We start from the raw sequence: 17,349 nt of genomic DNA, 5'->3' as shown, positions 1-17,349 counted from the left end.
GTTGAAAACTAAAAACTTGCAATTTTCATTGAGAATAAATCGTTGCAAAAACATCAAGCAAAAATGAATTAACCAAGAAACACAATTAACAACAGAAAAAAAGATATTTAACGACCGCGAGCCTCCACTGCACCAAGCACTCAAATCAATATGATCAAAATTACCAAAATAACTTAAATGACCGAAATGACCAAAATGACCCAAATGACCAAAATGACCAAAATGACCAAAATGACCAAAATGACCAAAATGACCAAAATGACCAAAATGACCAAAATGACCAAAATGACTAAAATGACTAAAATGACCAAAATGACCAAAATGACCAAAATGACCAAAATGACCAAAATGACCAAAATGACCAAAATGACCAAAATGACCAAAATGACCAAAATGACCAAAATGACCAAAATGACCAAAATGACCAAAATGATCAAAATGACCAAAATGAACAAAATGACCAAAATGACCAAAATGACCAAAATGACCAAAATGACCAAAATGACCAAAATGACCAAAATGATCAAAATGATCAAAATGACCAAAATGACCAAAATGACCAAAATGACCAAAATGACCAAAATGACCAAAATGACCAAAATGACCAAAATGACCAAAATGACCAAAATGACCAAAATGACCAAAATGACCAAAATGACCAAAATGACCAAATTGACCAAAATGACCAAAATGACCAAAATGACCAAAATGACCAAAATGACCAAAATGACCAAAATGACCAAAATGACCAAAATGACCAAAATGACCAAAATGACCAAAATGACCAAAATGACCAAAATGACCAAAATGACCAAAATGACCAAAATGACCAAAATGACCAAAATGACCAAAATGACCAAAATGACCAAAATGACCAAAATGACCAAAATGACCAAAATGACCAAAATGACCAGAATGATCAAAATTACCAAAATGACCAAAATGACCAAAATGACCAAAATGACCAAAATGACCAAAATGACCAAAATGACCAAAATTACCAAAATGAACAAAATGAACAAAATGACCAAAATGACCAAAATGACCAAATGACCAAAATAAACAAAATGACCAAAATAAACAAAATGACCAGAATGATCAAAATTACCAAAATGACCAAAATGACCGAAATGACCAAAATGACCAAAATGACCAAAATGACCAAAATGACCAAATGACCAAATTCTAGAGACAAATTTTAAGTTTTCGAAAAAATGAGAGCATCAAATAAGGCTTTACAGAAAAATAGGTAATTGAGGATTAATCAAGTTATTTTGCAAATTCATTGCCTTGTGTCAGAACCAACACGCAACGATACTCGTGTAGCACGCAACAAACGAATAAGAAAATCTTGACCAAATCTAATTAGGTTAAAAGTTTGTGTTCTCCAAACGTCAACTTCTTCACGTGTTCAGGTGGGTGTAGTCGCTAGATTTACGACAGGTGGCTGCATCGTAGCCGCTTTTATCAGGCTGCTGGATTTCGAATGTTGCGAAATGGATGCTGCTGCACTCGCCGCCGGTTTGGTGGCATCTTCCTGGGATGAGAGCTCGAACAAAAGCTTATCTTTTTAGTTTGTGAGCTTTTCTTGTACCACGATATCGGCAAGAGGCGGCGCGTCGGCGTCAGATTTGGAGTTGGCGTCGCCGCGTGTAAGTGTATTATTTACGACCGAATCGCACCGCGTTGGACATTTAGTTTCGGGGTGTAAAAATATTCACGAATCAATTTTAGGAAACGGCTTTGTGCGTTGGTTAGTTATTTTTGCATGGACTTGAAAGAAGCTGTGCGTTTTATTTATGTAGTGCCAAATTAGTACTGGTCGTAAAAAGCGTCATAAATATTTTTCAAAGATTGTAAGAGATTTATTCATTGGCAGTTTCTAGAGAGAAAGGATTTCCTTAACAAGTAGTTATTTCTTCATTTTTAATTTCATGAAGAACTTTGTGGTTAATATAAGGAGTCCCAACAGATTATCTCATTGTATCATTAAAATTTTACCAAGGCAATTCAACTAGCGTTCACATAAACGCCAAGCACTAATCCCATCTGCCATCATGTAACTATCGTGGCCTGGAAGTTCTCTCCATATAGGGAAATTTATATCCAGATTTTAATCTTTGGATGGCCACCACCACGACGGCGGCTCGACACTTACAACAAACGGCAGCGGTGGCGGCAGCATCGAAAATTGCCACAAGATTGATGACCCCACTTGGCAGCCCATATTCCACGGCCACCGCCGTCGACCTGCTCCTCGTTGCCGTTGGTGAGCTTCTGCCTTGTAGGCCCAATATTTACGGCCGTCTAATGTGTTAATCATTGCCTAATTTGTCGCGCTTTTTTCCCCCACGATAACCCCTCGTGTGACAGCAGGTCGGGCCAAGTCGAGTGGAGTTTAGAGAGGAGCTCAAATCTCTGGGGTTAGAGATAGTCGTATTTGGCAGATCGCTACAGAAACGGATATCTAGTCCATTCCGGGGGCGGAGGTTTGGCATTGCCACGGATGCCACTGGCTGATGTCATGGACTGGGTGTGATTAGACTTTGGGGGGAGCCAGTTCGATAATCTTGGACGGTTTGTAACCAAGGTGTAATCCGCGTGGTGGTAAATTTATGGCACTCCGATTGAGAGTGGACGAGCAACGGAAATGCTTTGAACGTTGATCATCAATGCATTTGAATTGCAAACTATTATGACTCATGGTTGCTCAAATGCTTTAAATTCAAAACGTTACTTCATTTTTTTTAATTTTGAAACGGTTTAGTGAGATAAAAACAGTTTCATTATGTTTTAGTCAATAATATTTAAAGGTTTTTTGTTGATATCCACGTTTTATCACTTGTTTTTATTTATTAATGTTGTTAGTTTTGTTATTTTTAACTAATCTGTATGAATGTTTCAAGGCAGGCCCGGGTTTGATTCTAGTTTTGGGTGGTCACTGGGTTGAAACCAAATAAAGGATTGTTCCAGATGTATTACAGATTCTGTCGAGATATCAACCGATTGCATGAACTTCCCCAACGGAATCTGCTATGAATTTGGAACACAATTGATTTTACATCTTAAAAGGTAAATGTTTGCACTGCTATCGCAACTAAAGATTATTTTTCAAAAAAATGGTAGCTCTGTCTGATGAATTGAACCAACTTGTGCCAAAGCTCAAATTTGTCATATAAAACAGAAAAAAAGTGTTTAGCAGAATTCATTGTGTTTTGTGTGTAAATCAAATTAAACAAAACTTATATTTTTTAAGATGCAACTATGTTTCAGAAAATTTACAAAATATCAAATCGATTTTGAATATTTTTTAATCCTTTTTGTATGGACAACTCCAAAAGTTATACGGAGACATTTTTTAACAAACTTATTATGCAAAATGTTTTCTTGGCCATTGTAAAAGTACACAATAATTTTCATCAAAATAAAAAAAAACTAAAAATACATTTCAAATAAATTTGAGGGATATTTGCTCAGCAGTGTTTAGTGCTATTTATCAACAGTTGGGTGATTTTTTAATGGCATTTATATTTTTTCTTTAAGCTAACATTCCAATTTTCATAAAAAGAAAATAATTGAAATATTGGTTTTCTTCATGTTTTTTTTATCTGACAAAGTGAATCTTAATGAAATATCTTCAAATATACTTCTTATATCTGAAATTGAAAATGATGCTATTTCAATAAATTTCATTTTCTTTAACTGTTTGAAATACTTTCTAAAATTTCTAGAATCGGTCCTTTTTCAATCAGAGCAATAAACAAAACTAAAGAAATAAAAATCGCTTTCGTGTGTTATGGCTAGGGTTAGTGAAATTTCACGATTTCGCGGACAGCGTGAAATACGTGAAATTTTGCTTTTTCTGTGAAATCCCGTGAAATTGTATGTTTGTGTGAAACTGTAACGATTTTTCTTAATATAATTCATCAAACTCAAATAGGAATCAAAATAATCTTAGTACACCCAAAGTTAAAGAACGAGGGGATAGTCCTCACTAAAAGAAACTTGAGAAAAGTGCTATTTTGAGAGAGTATAGTCCTCTCGCGTGTTCATCCGTTCATTGGAACAGTTCATCCTATTGTGTGGCTTATATGGACAAATGACCGCCACCAAGGACCGCCAAGGATGGCCCATTAGGGTGTAATATTGTTGTATGGAAAAAATTAAAGTTGTCCAAATTTAGTGAGCACAGCACTTTTTCAGTTCCTTTTGGGATCCTCAACAACTCCCCAAAGTTTGGGACCGATTGGTTTAGTCCTCACTTTGCGCAAAGCGATTCAATTTTCCATATAAATTTGTATGGGGAAAACCATTTTTTTGGATTTTGATATTTATTAAATCCACGTTTCATGCTATATCAAAACCGGACTCATATTCGGATGCTCTGGAATGTGCTCTACAACTTTCCCGAAGAGAGTATGGTGCTAGCTTGCCCCTAAAAAAAGATACAGCGTGTTCAAAACTCGTCTAAAACGTGTTTTTTGCTCGAAAATCACGTTTTAGACGAGTTTTGAGGACGCTATAACTTCTTTCAGGAGCAAGTTAGCACCATACTCTCTTCGGCAAAGTTGTAGAGCACCTTCCAGGGCATCCAAATATGAGTCCGGTTTTGATATAGCATGAAACGTCGAATTGTTAAATATCAAAATAAAAAAAATGGTTTTCCCCATACAAATTTATATGGAAAATTGAATTGCTTTGCGCAAAGTGAGGACTAAACCAATCGGTCCCAAACTTTGGGGTGTTGTTTAGGACCCCAAAAGGAACTAAAAAAGTGCTGTGCTGGAAAATCGATTTTGATATTACACCCTAATGGCCCATACGGGAAAGGCACGGTTCAATAAGCCGATGGTCGTGGGTTCGATTCGCAGTACCGGTACTTTTTTTTTGATAGATGAACTATTTTTGAAGATGAACCCATGAGTAAAGTACTCTCGGTAATTTCGGGATTTTTCCTCTCAGTCCACACACAGTACCATTTTACTACCGAATCGAGCTCTTTATCCTCTCGTATGCCGATGTCCAGTTCTGGGTGTAATTATTGCAAAGTTAAGCGGTTTAATTACTTGTAAAGGGTTAGTGATTTTTGACGATATCGTGTACGGCTTAAACTTCGTTAAATTAATCAATTTTCTCAAAAGTTTTTTTAAATAACAAAATAATAAATATTTGATCCATAAAGACTATTTTAAATTTTATTATTTTTCAATTGAAACGCGTGATATGTACCATTTGAAGAATTGTTAATTTTTTTCAGGTTTTTAGATACTAACTAAATTTAGTTATATTTTCATTCGTTGTAATACACATTTTGCTGCTATTTTATTTGAAAGGTATTGTTTCAATAGAAACTCAAATAATCCAGCTTTATTTTATTAAAAATAAAATGAAGACTATTTTTTATTTTTCAAATTACCTTTTAAAAACACTTCAGATTTTTTTCTGGGTTCTGTTTAATTGTAACAATATTTAATTATTTGGGTGGATGATTCTCGTGAAAAACTTTTTTTTTGTTTTCTGTTTTTATTTTGAATTAAAAATTTCGATTTCGTTACAAATCATGTTATATTTGCCTATTAATTTTAAATTAAGTTTACGATAAGTGAGATGAAAAGTTAAAAAAAAATATGGGAATCAAATAATTTTACTCATTTTGGCTGAACAAGATTGTTTAATCATGCTTAGATATGAAATTTAATAAAATGCAAATCAGCGAAAACTTTTAATCTTAACTAGTCGAACATTAAAAATTTCAGTCCAGTAAATGAAAAAAATGCATACCCTACCCTTGTTTCAAAAAATATAAACAGCTCATCCATAAATCAGAAGGAAACTTTTTTGAAAATTAGGAGAATTTTGTTTAAGTGAAGTTTTATTTAAGTTTATTGAAGAATAAAATATAATGAAGCATAACAAGTTGTTTCTGTGATTTAAACATAAGATTTTCAGATTTTTTTTAACATTTTTCACGTTCCGCGAAATTTGCGTGAAATTCGGTGTGTTGAAATTGAGGTCCCCATGAAATTTCCAATTTTCTAGCGTGAAAAATCACTATGCCTAGTTATGGCCCAAGTTCTTTCGAACATTTTTATTTTTCCCGTGTTCAGGTTGAAATTTTGAATGCGGGACGTGTTTTTTTTACCAATAAGTCCTTAATAATAATTTGAAATGAAAATATTGTTTTCTTCATCAGTTTAATCCAGGGGTGACCAAAGTATTTTTGTGGCCCGCGGACCCATTTGGATAGATCATGTAAAATGGCCCTTTGGCCCATCTGTAAAATGATTTTATTATTCTTAAAAATTTATGTTTAGCTCTTTAAAACTTTTTATTTTGTTAGAAAAGAAATTGTTTATCCCTGCTTTGATCCCAAAAGTTTGAATGTGATTGATAATTGTTATTTTGTCAAAATTTTGATTATTTTTTTCTGCATTCAAATTTAATTAAAGTAGGAAGTTGTAAAAATAGCTATAAATATAGATACGCATACTAATTAAAAAAAAAAGGTTTTAACGCACCATTCTCATATGGGCCAGCCCTAAAATTTGTTTTGCATTCAGATAATTTGTACCTCGGGATTTGAACTCATGAAGTTGGGATTATGAATCTAATTGCCAAACATCTGATTCAATCAGACAAATTTTTTTTAATATTTTATAAAAATCAGAGGAATAATTGTTGAAAAATCCATTTGCAATGATTCATTATTATAGTTGCATCTTGTTTGAAAATAAAATTACACAATTTTTACAAGTTGATGTCACCCTTTTTTGAAGTATTTTTAAAATTAATAATTATTTTTTTATGAAAATAAAAGTGCATTATTTTTGTTTTTTCATGTGCATTCAAATAAATACCTTTTTTTTCTTTTCATTATAATTGTAAAATAACGATTTTTGCAGCCATGGTAAATAAACTTCTTGCACAGTTTGGTTACGTTGATTTTATTTAGTTTGATCCAATTGATTCGAAGCTTTTATGAACGGCTGGAAAAAATATTTTTTTATTCTCGAATATTTCAATGACGAAAATGTTAAAAAATAGGAAATAAATGTTATTTTCAGTTTTGTAGATTGTAAAAAAACGTAATTTAATTTTTCAAATAAACAATTTTCTACATTTGGCCCGCAAGCTCACGTGAGCATTAAATTTGGCCCGCCATTCAAAAATTTTTTAATCGTAAACCACCCCAATTTTTGACCATGCCAAATGTTACCCATTTTCAACAACTCTTACGAAGACATCAATGTTTATAAAATGCACAGTTTTTGGAAAATCAATTTTCTACTTTATTTTTCCTTCTAGACTACAGTGCATTGTTTAGAAGACCAACAGAGAACAAAAAAATATAATTAGCAGAAAACACCGAACCCTGTTTTAATTCAGTTTTTTGCTTTGTTTTTGAATTTTATCTGATAAAGATGCATTTAAATCTTTAATTAAACCTTTGTTAGAATAATAAAATTTCCTAAATTTTATTACCTTTATTTTCAATTTATGAACAACACCCCAAACCACAGTATAACAAAGAATGTTTATTAAATTTCTCTGCTCACCACGTTGCAATCAGAAGCGCTCTGTTGCTGCCACATGTCGCGCGCCGCACTTCCTTCGCCACTTGCTTTCCTTTTTTATCTCCTTTGTTGTGGTAGCCAAGTGATGCATCCTCGCTCACACCCACCACCCACCAAGATACAACTTTGAACATCGAACGCGTGCTTGCGCCGCGCCAAAGCTTCGTCGCCGTGGGGAAGATTTATGTGCTGGAAATTGCTTCGATTTGGTTCGACTTTTTTTTCGTTGTTGTTGTCATTTTCTTGCGCTTTTTCCGCCATATTTCGGCACGTCCCGATGAGCCAATAAAATAAATACTAATTTATGAGATTGTCACACATTTTACTGGTTGATCGGTTTTTAATGGATTTTTATTGTGTTTTTCCGCCCATCTGTGCCGTCGGTGGGGAGAGGTGCGAGGACCAACAAGTGATGCTTGTCTTTAAGTAGTCGCAGTGTCTTATCGAGTCCATTTGTTAAATCGGCGCTGGCTGCGTGTGGGGCTTAAGCCGATTAGGCAAATCGTGTTATGGATTTGAGCGAAGATGAATTTGGGGAAATTGAAAATTCACTAAGACGTGTTGCTCAATTAAATCGATGAAAACAGAGAGGAGAGACTCTACAAACAGTTGATAAAATGTCCATGGAATGTTCGTTTGGAGTACCCTTTAGGAATTCCCAGAATTGGAGCGACATTTTGATTAGAGTCCCTTAACGCACCCAATTGAAGGGCTCTTCAAACAAAGCCGGGATAAAATCGGCAAAATGAGCCCTCCCTCCGAGCCTTAATCGGATGATTGACATTCCATCAGATTCCGGTCAATGAGTTGATTTGCGGTCGTGGTGGAGGTGGGTTCGTTTTGCTGACTGGTTGACTGACTGGGCCTGATTGAATCAGCTGGCAGCGCCAGGCAAGGCCAATGTTATGACCCCATCGGAACGCGCGCGTGGTTAGATTGATCACAATTTCCACGCACATCAATCACGAGGCCGTACGACGACGACTGATGACGACCGAAATCGTTTACAACGCCGATGACACGCACACGCACATTGCCGGTCTAATTTCCCTCTGATTTCCTTCTCCTCTCTGTTTCCAGCGAGGGCGGCGCCGGTGACGGCCCGGACCTACGAAGATTGCGAGCAGCCGCCGGAAATTGGCCACGGAAACGCACGGATCACGGTGGACGAGAGTGAAGAGTTTGTGACGGCCCATTACAGCTGCGACGCGGGGTACCGGCTGGAGGGACAGGTGGATTTCCGGTGCGACATCGATTCGGACGAGTGGCAGATTAAGGAGCTGCCGCGCTGTGTGGCAGGTAAGTTTAAAAAAATCAATGTTATTTTTCAAGCTTTTTTAGATTTTTTGAAAGAGATTTTAATAATCTTGCTACTTAGTTCCTAATTCCAAAGAAGTTAGACAATGATACCACAGAGTAACCCAGAGTGCCCAGTCCGAAGAAATGTCATCAAATTTTTTGGCTCCATAAGGATTGCTGGTAGCAGGCGATACTCTGTGATGATACCTTATTTTGATCAAGGAAAAAACATTTCTTGTCACCAACCTTATTGGAGACGTGTACAACTAGTATTGCAATATAGCTTTTTTGGTCTTAGAGCAAGTTTTCACAAAGTTTTAGTTTGATGTAATTAAAACTTAACAAAACATAAAATGAAAACTAATCTAAAACGTATTTTTTTTAAACTCGAGAACTCTTTATTTGAAAATTACATAGAAAAACATAAAGTTGGAAAATTTTCAATTTTCATTACGGTGGTCGCATACACTTTGAAAATTAGACATTTTCAAATGAAGGTATAACGATTTTAAAGAAAAATACCCCTGAGATTTTTTCAGCGTTTGTAGTGCAAAATCTCCTCATTTGGATGCAACCTGGCGCATAAAATTTGGCTTGCGTTTTTCGAGATATTATTTTTCAAAAATATTCCTATACAGCAATTCCATTTGAAAAGAGCCTAAACCAAAAAAAAAGTTCTCCGATCGGGCTCAAAATTTTTCTGGGGGTTCCTTGGCCAAAATAATTAGACCCGTATTTTTTTGTTTGGCCATTAGGGTGGCCTACATCGTGCTAGGGTGGTTCAAAAAATGGCAATTTTCGTCATTTTTCGCAAAAACCACTTTTTTCTAAAAATCATATCTCCGCGCCATTTCATCCAATTTTAGCTGTCTTAGACGCAAAAGAAAGGTGATGAGTTTGGCTATTTGGGAAAAATAGTAAAAAGTTCCAAAAATTTAGCTTAACTATTGAAAAAGTCGTATGAAAACTTAAAATGGCGTTTTGACCGTGTCTGGACCAAAGAGCCTATGTCTGAAAATATTTTTATCGGATTCCTCGGAAAATTTCACATAACATATCAAAAAATTGGCGATGTCGAACCGTACGTTTTGGAGATACGATTTTTTGAAAATAAAAACTGCGTTTTTCGACGCGCCACGCGCAAAAACGGGAAAATGACGAAATCGGTAAAAAATCAACTTTTTTCACTAAAACTGCGATAACTTTAAAATTTCAGCGATGACCTATACATGTCTGGGTACCAAAATTTTCGTAATTGAGAGACGCAACTTTTGGTACCATAACATCTATAGGTCATCGCTGAAATTTTAAAGTTATCGCAGTTTTAGTGGAAAAAGTTGATTTTTTGCCGATTTCGTCATTTTCCCGTTTTTGCGCGTGGCGCGTCGAAAAACGCAGTTTTTTTTTTCAAAAAATCATATCTCGGAAACGTACGGTTCGACATCGCCAATTTTTTGATATGTTATGTGAAATTTTCCGAGGAATCCGATAAAAATATTTTCAGACATAGGCTCTTTGGTCCAGACACGGTCAAAACGCCATTTTAAGTTTTCATACGACTTTTTCAATAGTTAAGCTAGATTTTTGGAACTTTTTACTATTTTTCCCAAATAGCCAAACTCATCACCTTTCTTTTGCGTCTAAGACAGCTAAAATCGGATGAAATGGCGCGGAGATATGATTTTTAGAAAAAAGTGGTTTTTGCGAAAAATGACGAAAATTGCCATTTTTTGAACCACCCTAGCACGATGTAGGCCACCCTAATGGCCAAACAAAAAAATACGGGTCTAATTATTTTGGCCAAGGAACCCCCAGAAAAATTTTGAGCCCGATCGGAGAACTTTTTTTTTGGTTTAGGCTCTTTTCAAATGGAATTGCTGTATATTAAGATTTTTTAAATCTCCCTTATCGTAATTTTTTTTTTGTGTGTGTGCAACCAACCAAACGGGACCACGCGGTCGCTTCTTACAAATTGAGTTGTTTCCATGTATTTTTAGATCTACATTCTATACATGCAAATAACTCGCATAGGCATTTGGAAGGTGTTAGCTCTGCCGAGCTTCGGTGACACATTTCTACGCTGGCTAGCCGAGCGCGAGGTCCCTCAGCTTTTATCGACAAGCCCCGCCCTGAAGAACGTTTGCACCAATCGGGTTCAAACGTTATTTAGAACTTCCGAACCCTTGTCAAATGGATAAGGACCCAGCGCGTATATAGTTTGATAGTAACAGTATTCCTAATTCCAGACGTCGCTCACCAAGCCGTGATGTGGCCTAGTGGTTAGCATTTTTGCTTAACAATCCAAAGGACGGGGGATCGAACCCCGACTCGGGCGACCTTGATTTTTTCGTTCATGTTCAGAGTTTCAAGATTAATATTTCCTATACTTTCTCGTTGGGAGCAGATGGGAATCGAACCCAGGACCATTCGCTTAGAAAGCGAACACCGTAACCAGTCAGCCACGGCCGCTCCTCATTAAATCTCCCTTATCGTAATCCACCATAATTTTGAACCAAACTCCTGTCCTGTCGCAACCAATCACACTCATATTTGGGATTCGGGTTCAGTACACGTACACAGTAAAAAAAATCGTGGTAATATTACATCTGGGAAGGGGTACATCTTTTTTTTCAGAAAAAATATGTAATTTTGCCTCTGGAAATGTGTAATTTTACCACTTTTCCGGTGTAATGTCACTTATTCAGTCTAAATTGTGGTAAAATTACACCATAAAGGAGGGAATATTCAACCTTCCAAAATAAAACCTTCCAAATTTACATACAGTTTTTTTTACAGTGTAGGGGATCATGCCCTGAAATGCCCGCAAAATTGAACTATTTTGTTAAATTCCATCAGTAAAGTTGCTTAGACAAGATCTGGAGCAATACGAGAAAAGGGCGGATAAACATTTTGACCGTTTGAACTATTTTGTTATTTCTCAACTTTTTCACAAGATTCAAAGTGAGAAACAATAGCTGGCCTTCCCAGCTGCCGTTTAACATAATAGGTTTGGTAAAATAGTTCTCTATTGCCTGGGAAATTGGAAAATAGTTGCAGCTGCCAAAATTTTTACGCGGCCTTTTCAAATATTGCACGAGAGATAGAGCCTCATCTACAATCAAACTTACAAAAACTCTTGCGAAAAAATCCATCAAGTCGAAAAGTGACAGACGCAACATTCTTCGATTTTCCAGGCTTGATTTTTTATGTTAAGTGATTGTAGATAGGCCAAAATAAAAAAAAATCTTTTTCGCATCCGAATTTTCTTCACTCGCGAAAGAGTGAGGAGGCGAATCACTTAAAAGAAAATCGCTCTCGAACTTCTCCAAGAAAATCAATCTGTTGATGATTTTGCCTTCCTCACTGAGGTAAGGCTATAATCCTGCTCTAAAAATGAACTTCGTATAAAAACGTAGTAGACCCACCTTCATGTATACATATCGACTCAGAATCAAAAACTGAACAAATGTCTGTGTGTATGTGTGTGTGTATGTGTGTGTGTATGTGTGTGTGTATGTGTGTGTGTATGTATGTATGTGACCAACAAACTAGCTCATGTTTCTCAGCACTGGCTGAACCGATTTGACCCGAACCTGTTGCATTCGACTTGGTTTAGGGTCCCATAGATCGAGTTTTATACAGATTGAAGTTTCGATAAGTAGTTCAAAAGTTATGTATAAAAATGTGTTTTCACATATATCCGGATCTCACTTAAATGTATGTAAACTATGTCCGGATCCACCATCCGACCCATCGTTGGATAGGTTATCAAAAGACCTTTCCAACGAGTCCAAAACATTGAAGATCTGGCAACCCTGTCTCGAGATGTGGCCATTTAAGTGATATTTATGTACTTTTTGGAAGCCGGATCTCACTTAAATGCATGTAAACTATGTCCGGATCCATCATCGGACCAATCGTTGGATAGGTTATCAAAAGACCTTTCCAAAAAGTCCAAAACATTGAAGATCTGGCAACCCTGTCTCGAGATATGGCCATTTAAGTGATATTTATGTACTTTTTTGTAGCCGGATCTCACTTAAATGTATGTAAACTATGTCCGGATCCACCATCGTTGGATAGGTTTTAAAAAGACCTTTCCAACGAGTCCAAAACATTGAAGATCTGGCAACCCTGTCTTGAGATATGGCCTTTTAAGTGATATTTATGTACTTTTTGGAAGCCGGATCTCACTTAAATGTATGTAAACTATGTCCGGATCCACCATCCGACCCATCGTTGGATAGGTTATCAAAAGACCTTTCCAACGAGTCCAAAACATTGAAGATCTGGCAACCCTGTCTCGAGATATGGTCACTTAAGTGATATTTATGTATTTTTTTGTAGCCGGATCTCACTTAAATGTATGTAAACTATGTCCGGCTCCACCATCCGACCCATCGTTGGTTAGGTTATCAAAAGACCTTTCCAACGAGTCCAAAACATTGAAGATCTGGCAACCCTGTCTCGAGATATGGCCATTTAAGTGGTATTTATGTACTTTTTGGAAGCCGGATCTCACTTAAATGCATGTAAACTATGTCCGGATCCACCATCCGACCCATCGTTGGATAGGTTATCAAAAGACCTTTCCAACGAGTCCAAAACATTGAAGATCTGGCAACCCTGTCTCGAGATATGGCCATTTAAGTGATATTTATGTACTTTTTGGAAGCCGGATCTCACTTAAATGCATGTAAACTATGTCCGGATCCACCATCCAACCCATCGTTGGATAGGTTATCAAAAGACCTTTCCAACGAGTCCAAAACATTGAAGATCTGGCAACCCTGTCTCGAGATATGGCCATTTAAGTGATATTGATGTACTTTTTGGAAGCCGGATCTCACTTAAATGTATGTAAACTATGTCCGGATCCACCATCCGACCCATCGTTGGTTAGGTTATCAAAAGACCTTTCCAACGAGTCCAAAACATTAAAGATCTGGCAACCCTGTCTCGAGATATGGTCACTTAAGTGATATTTATGTACTTTTTTATTCCGGATCTAAAAAATAGATGAAATTTGTGTACAACCCCATCAAATCAGCCATTGTTGGTAATGAGTGAGGAAGGCTCCAACCACATAGGTGGATTAAGTTAGTTTTTTTTGTGAATTTAATTATCATTAAGAAAATAAGATTTGAAAAAAGTTCAATTTTGTCGACCCAAAGTTGCCCGGGAGATTTAAAAAACCTTCGTTAGTGCTTCTTGATCCATGAAAAACTACTTACAGTTTATGACAAAATACAATTAATTATTTTTTAAATATTGTAATAAGTCGAATTTCAAATTCAATCGATTTGCGAAAAGCATCTAAATTTCCTCGGCATAACCTCAAAACGGATGTAAAAAAAATAAACAATCTTTGTGTGAAAAGTATGTGAACTGTCCTTGGATCAATCAATCAATTGATTTGGCACGTGCTGTTGAAAATGACAACAATCTTGATTTCTTGGGAAAACCATTCGTTCATCATCATGCATTTGAATTAAAATTCGGAGAAAGTTGTGACATACGAATCCATTCATAAGCTTACGCATAATTCTTCTCAGAATCTGAAAGATTTCTCAACTTCGAATCAAATTGCAAAATCACACCACACGTCAATCAAAAAGAAAATCTTATAAGTAGCTCCCACCCCCACCACCACCATCATCATCATCTGGAAGATCCTGATGTATCATATTTTCGGCGAACCAATAAGGAGAATCAAATTTCTCTCTGGAGGAAAATTCCCTCCGCTCATAATATCGCCGCACGCCACCGAGTCGATTTTCATCACGAAGTGGCTCGTTTCGTGTTTATTGCTTCTATGATGAGCCGAGGGTACTAATTTCCGGCTCCAAAGCCATTACCAGGGCGAAAAACTCATGTTATGAACCGACGACTTCCCTCTCCCCCACCTCAGAGCTCTGGAAAGCTTTCGCTCGGGTTGGGTTATTTATGAACCTGCGTGCGTTCATCGTCTGTCACAGTCGTAAATTATAACGAGTTGGTGCCTGACCGGGACCGCCTCGAAAAGGAATCTGCCGCGTTGAAATCATCGCCTCTTTTGGCGTGGAACAGTGTGGACGGAACTTCTAATTCGGCTTTGCCGGTGCGTGGGGGTTGTTTTAGAACATGTTTCTGCGTGCATTCCTAGCTGGATGAGGTAATTCTGGAATTTGGCTAGTCGAATATCAAAAATTCAACTTTATGAACACTTTTGGCATGACGAAAGCTATAAAGTTTCGGCGGGCCGGTGTTGACCTGGAAACTGGTTTCGGTGCTGATATCGTCGAAAGCTTAGTCACTTCTTGGGAGAAGTGGTGTGTACAGCGCGAAGGTAGAAACAATTTCCCAAATCGGGCTGAAATTACTTGTCTGGCATTATCAGCTCAGTCGAAAAGCTGAGGCTGCCTTTTGTTATACCCCACACCAGATGAAAAAGTCCCCCACCCCCTCCCGCCCATTTACATAATCTGATTCATATTTTCCAGCGCAAAACACACCCACTCTCACACACGCTCTTTCCACCAAACTCGGTAAGGATGTCAGAAGTTTTTGGCGAAGGATCACGTTTCGAAGCTGCTGCGAAGCCAGTGAAAACAATGAACTCGTAACACGTTTCAGCTCATAAATACACACAAACACACACGCACAGGCACACGAGCACATCTCGATTGCAAGATTGAGATTATTGGATTGTGAACAAATTGAAATTGAATCCTCGAGGCCTCCCCGGGCTGGTTGACTGACTTGGGGGATTCCACGAGTATTCTGGGAGAGTTTTCCTTCCATCGCTGAGCAGTAAAATACAATACAGTCAGTCGGTTGAGACGTGATTCGACAGTTTCGATCTGGCTCGTGTGCGGTGGATAAACGTCGTTGACGAAAGCGAAATGTGGTGACGTTCTTAAATATGGTTGATGTTGGTGCGTGGTTGATAACTTCATTGCTTGTTTTGAACAAGGGAGAGAGAGAGAGAGAGAGAGAGAGAGAGAGAGAGAGAAAATGCGAAGAAAATGGAATGACTTTTCCTGGGAAATCAAATCGAAAAAAAAATACAGTGCGACCAATTGAAATTACATTTGATAAAAATATTTAATTAAATATTTTTAATCATATTTTATTCAAACTTCTAGGTGTTTTAAAAGGTTAGAAAACATTATTTTGTATAAAAAAAATCGTGCGACTTTTGCTCACATGCCAAAAAAGCAGTTGGGACAGTTATGTCATTTCTGACCCCAAAAATGCTCTAACGTGATTTGCGACTTGTAAAACGGTGGCTAAAATAGCTAGAGAAATAATGAGAATAAATATTTATGGTAGTATTAATTACAAGCGTCCTAACAAATCTATTCTCTTAAATCGAATTTAATTAATAAATTGAAAAAAAAAAATACACGATTTTATTTTTCACGATTCAATTCTCTGATTTTTTTCTTTAATTTTTAGAAAATCAAACTTTTACAGGTATCCCTACTCAGAACACTTTTGTGATAACTTGTCAATAGCGTGCCAAATGAATCTTGTGTTATTTTGACATTCTAATGCTGTTTCACTTGTGTAAGTAGTACTTTTTGAACGCCTCTACACAGTCGGTGCCGCTTTTTACGAATGATACAAAATGCTTAAGAAGGTTATTAAAATCAATCTTTGAGCTTCAAACATTTAAATGATTTATTTATTATTGTCTCATTTCATTAGAACTTTCAAAATTAATAAAGAGAGTGCGAAGTGGGTAGGAAATTTTTTTTTAAACATATTATTGTTTAAACTCAAAAATATTATGCAGAGTGGATGATTTTTTTTAATTCAAATTAAAATGTTTTTCTGTAAGTTTTTTGAAAACTTTTTCTTACTCTTGTCTATTCCATAGTTATAAGTAATAATTTTTCGATTGAATTACGATGTAAATCACAGCTGAAAGGAACACCAAAACTCTGTTGTGTACCTAAATGAACTCATTGTAAATTGATTATTCACAAATAAAACCGAATTGAATTGAAAAAATTAAAATGCTTCGAATGATTATATCAATCGTTTTTTCCTGTTTTTTAAAGTAATGCTTTGAGCAACGATATAAACAGAAATCTAAAACAAAACTGAGCAACTCTCTACGAAATCGGCCGATTTCGACCATTTTTATTTTTTGATTTGGCTCAAAATTTGTGGGGGCCTTCCCTATGACCAAATAAGCTATTTTGTGTCATTTGTTCATCCATACAAGTCTCCATACAATTTTGGCAGCTGTCCATACAAAAATGGTATGTAAACATTCAAACAGCTGTAGCTTCTGAGTGAATTTTTTGATCGATTTCGTGTCTTGGGCAAAGTTGTAGGTATTGTTGAGGACTTTTGAGAAAAAAATAGTTACACGGAAAAAAAATTGCAGATTTTTTAATCAACTTTTTTTTCACTAAAACTCAATTTCCCAAAATACGTATTTTTTGATTTTCTAGATTTTTTTATATGTTTTAGGGGACAAAAA

At 36.4% G+C, this 17,349-nt stretch overlaps 1 protein-coding gene across 1 annotated transcript in view; it reads left to right on the top strand.

Moving 5' to 3' along the window:
* LOC120423028 (fibrillin-1-like) overlaps positions 1–17,349 on the top strand; it is a 137,929-nt gene that overhangs the window by 14,124 nt on the left and 106,456 nt on the right. The window contains exon 2 of the mRNA XM_039586669.2: positions 8,655–8,873. Within this exon, the coding sequence (XP_039442603.2) occupies positions 8,655–8,873 (219 nt within the window). The remainder of the gene's footprint in view (positions 1–8,654; positions 8,874–17,349) is intronic.

This window comes from Culex pipiens, chromosome 3, assembly GCF_016801865.2.
Source record: "Culex pipiens pallens isolate TS chromosome 3, TS_CPP_V2, whole genome shotgun sequence".
In the NCBI taxonomy this organism is placed as follows: domain Eukaryota; kingdom Metazoa; phylum Arthropoda; class Insecta; order Diptera; family Culicidae; genus Culex; species Culex pipiens.
Note: the sequence above shows the minus strand (reverse complement) of the source record. Positions and strands in the feature narration are given on the sequence as shown.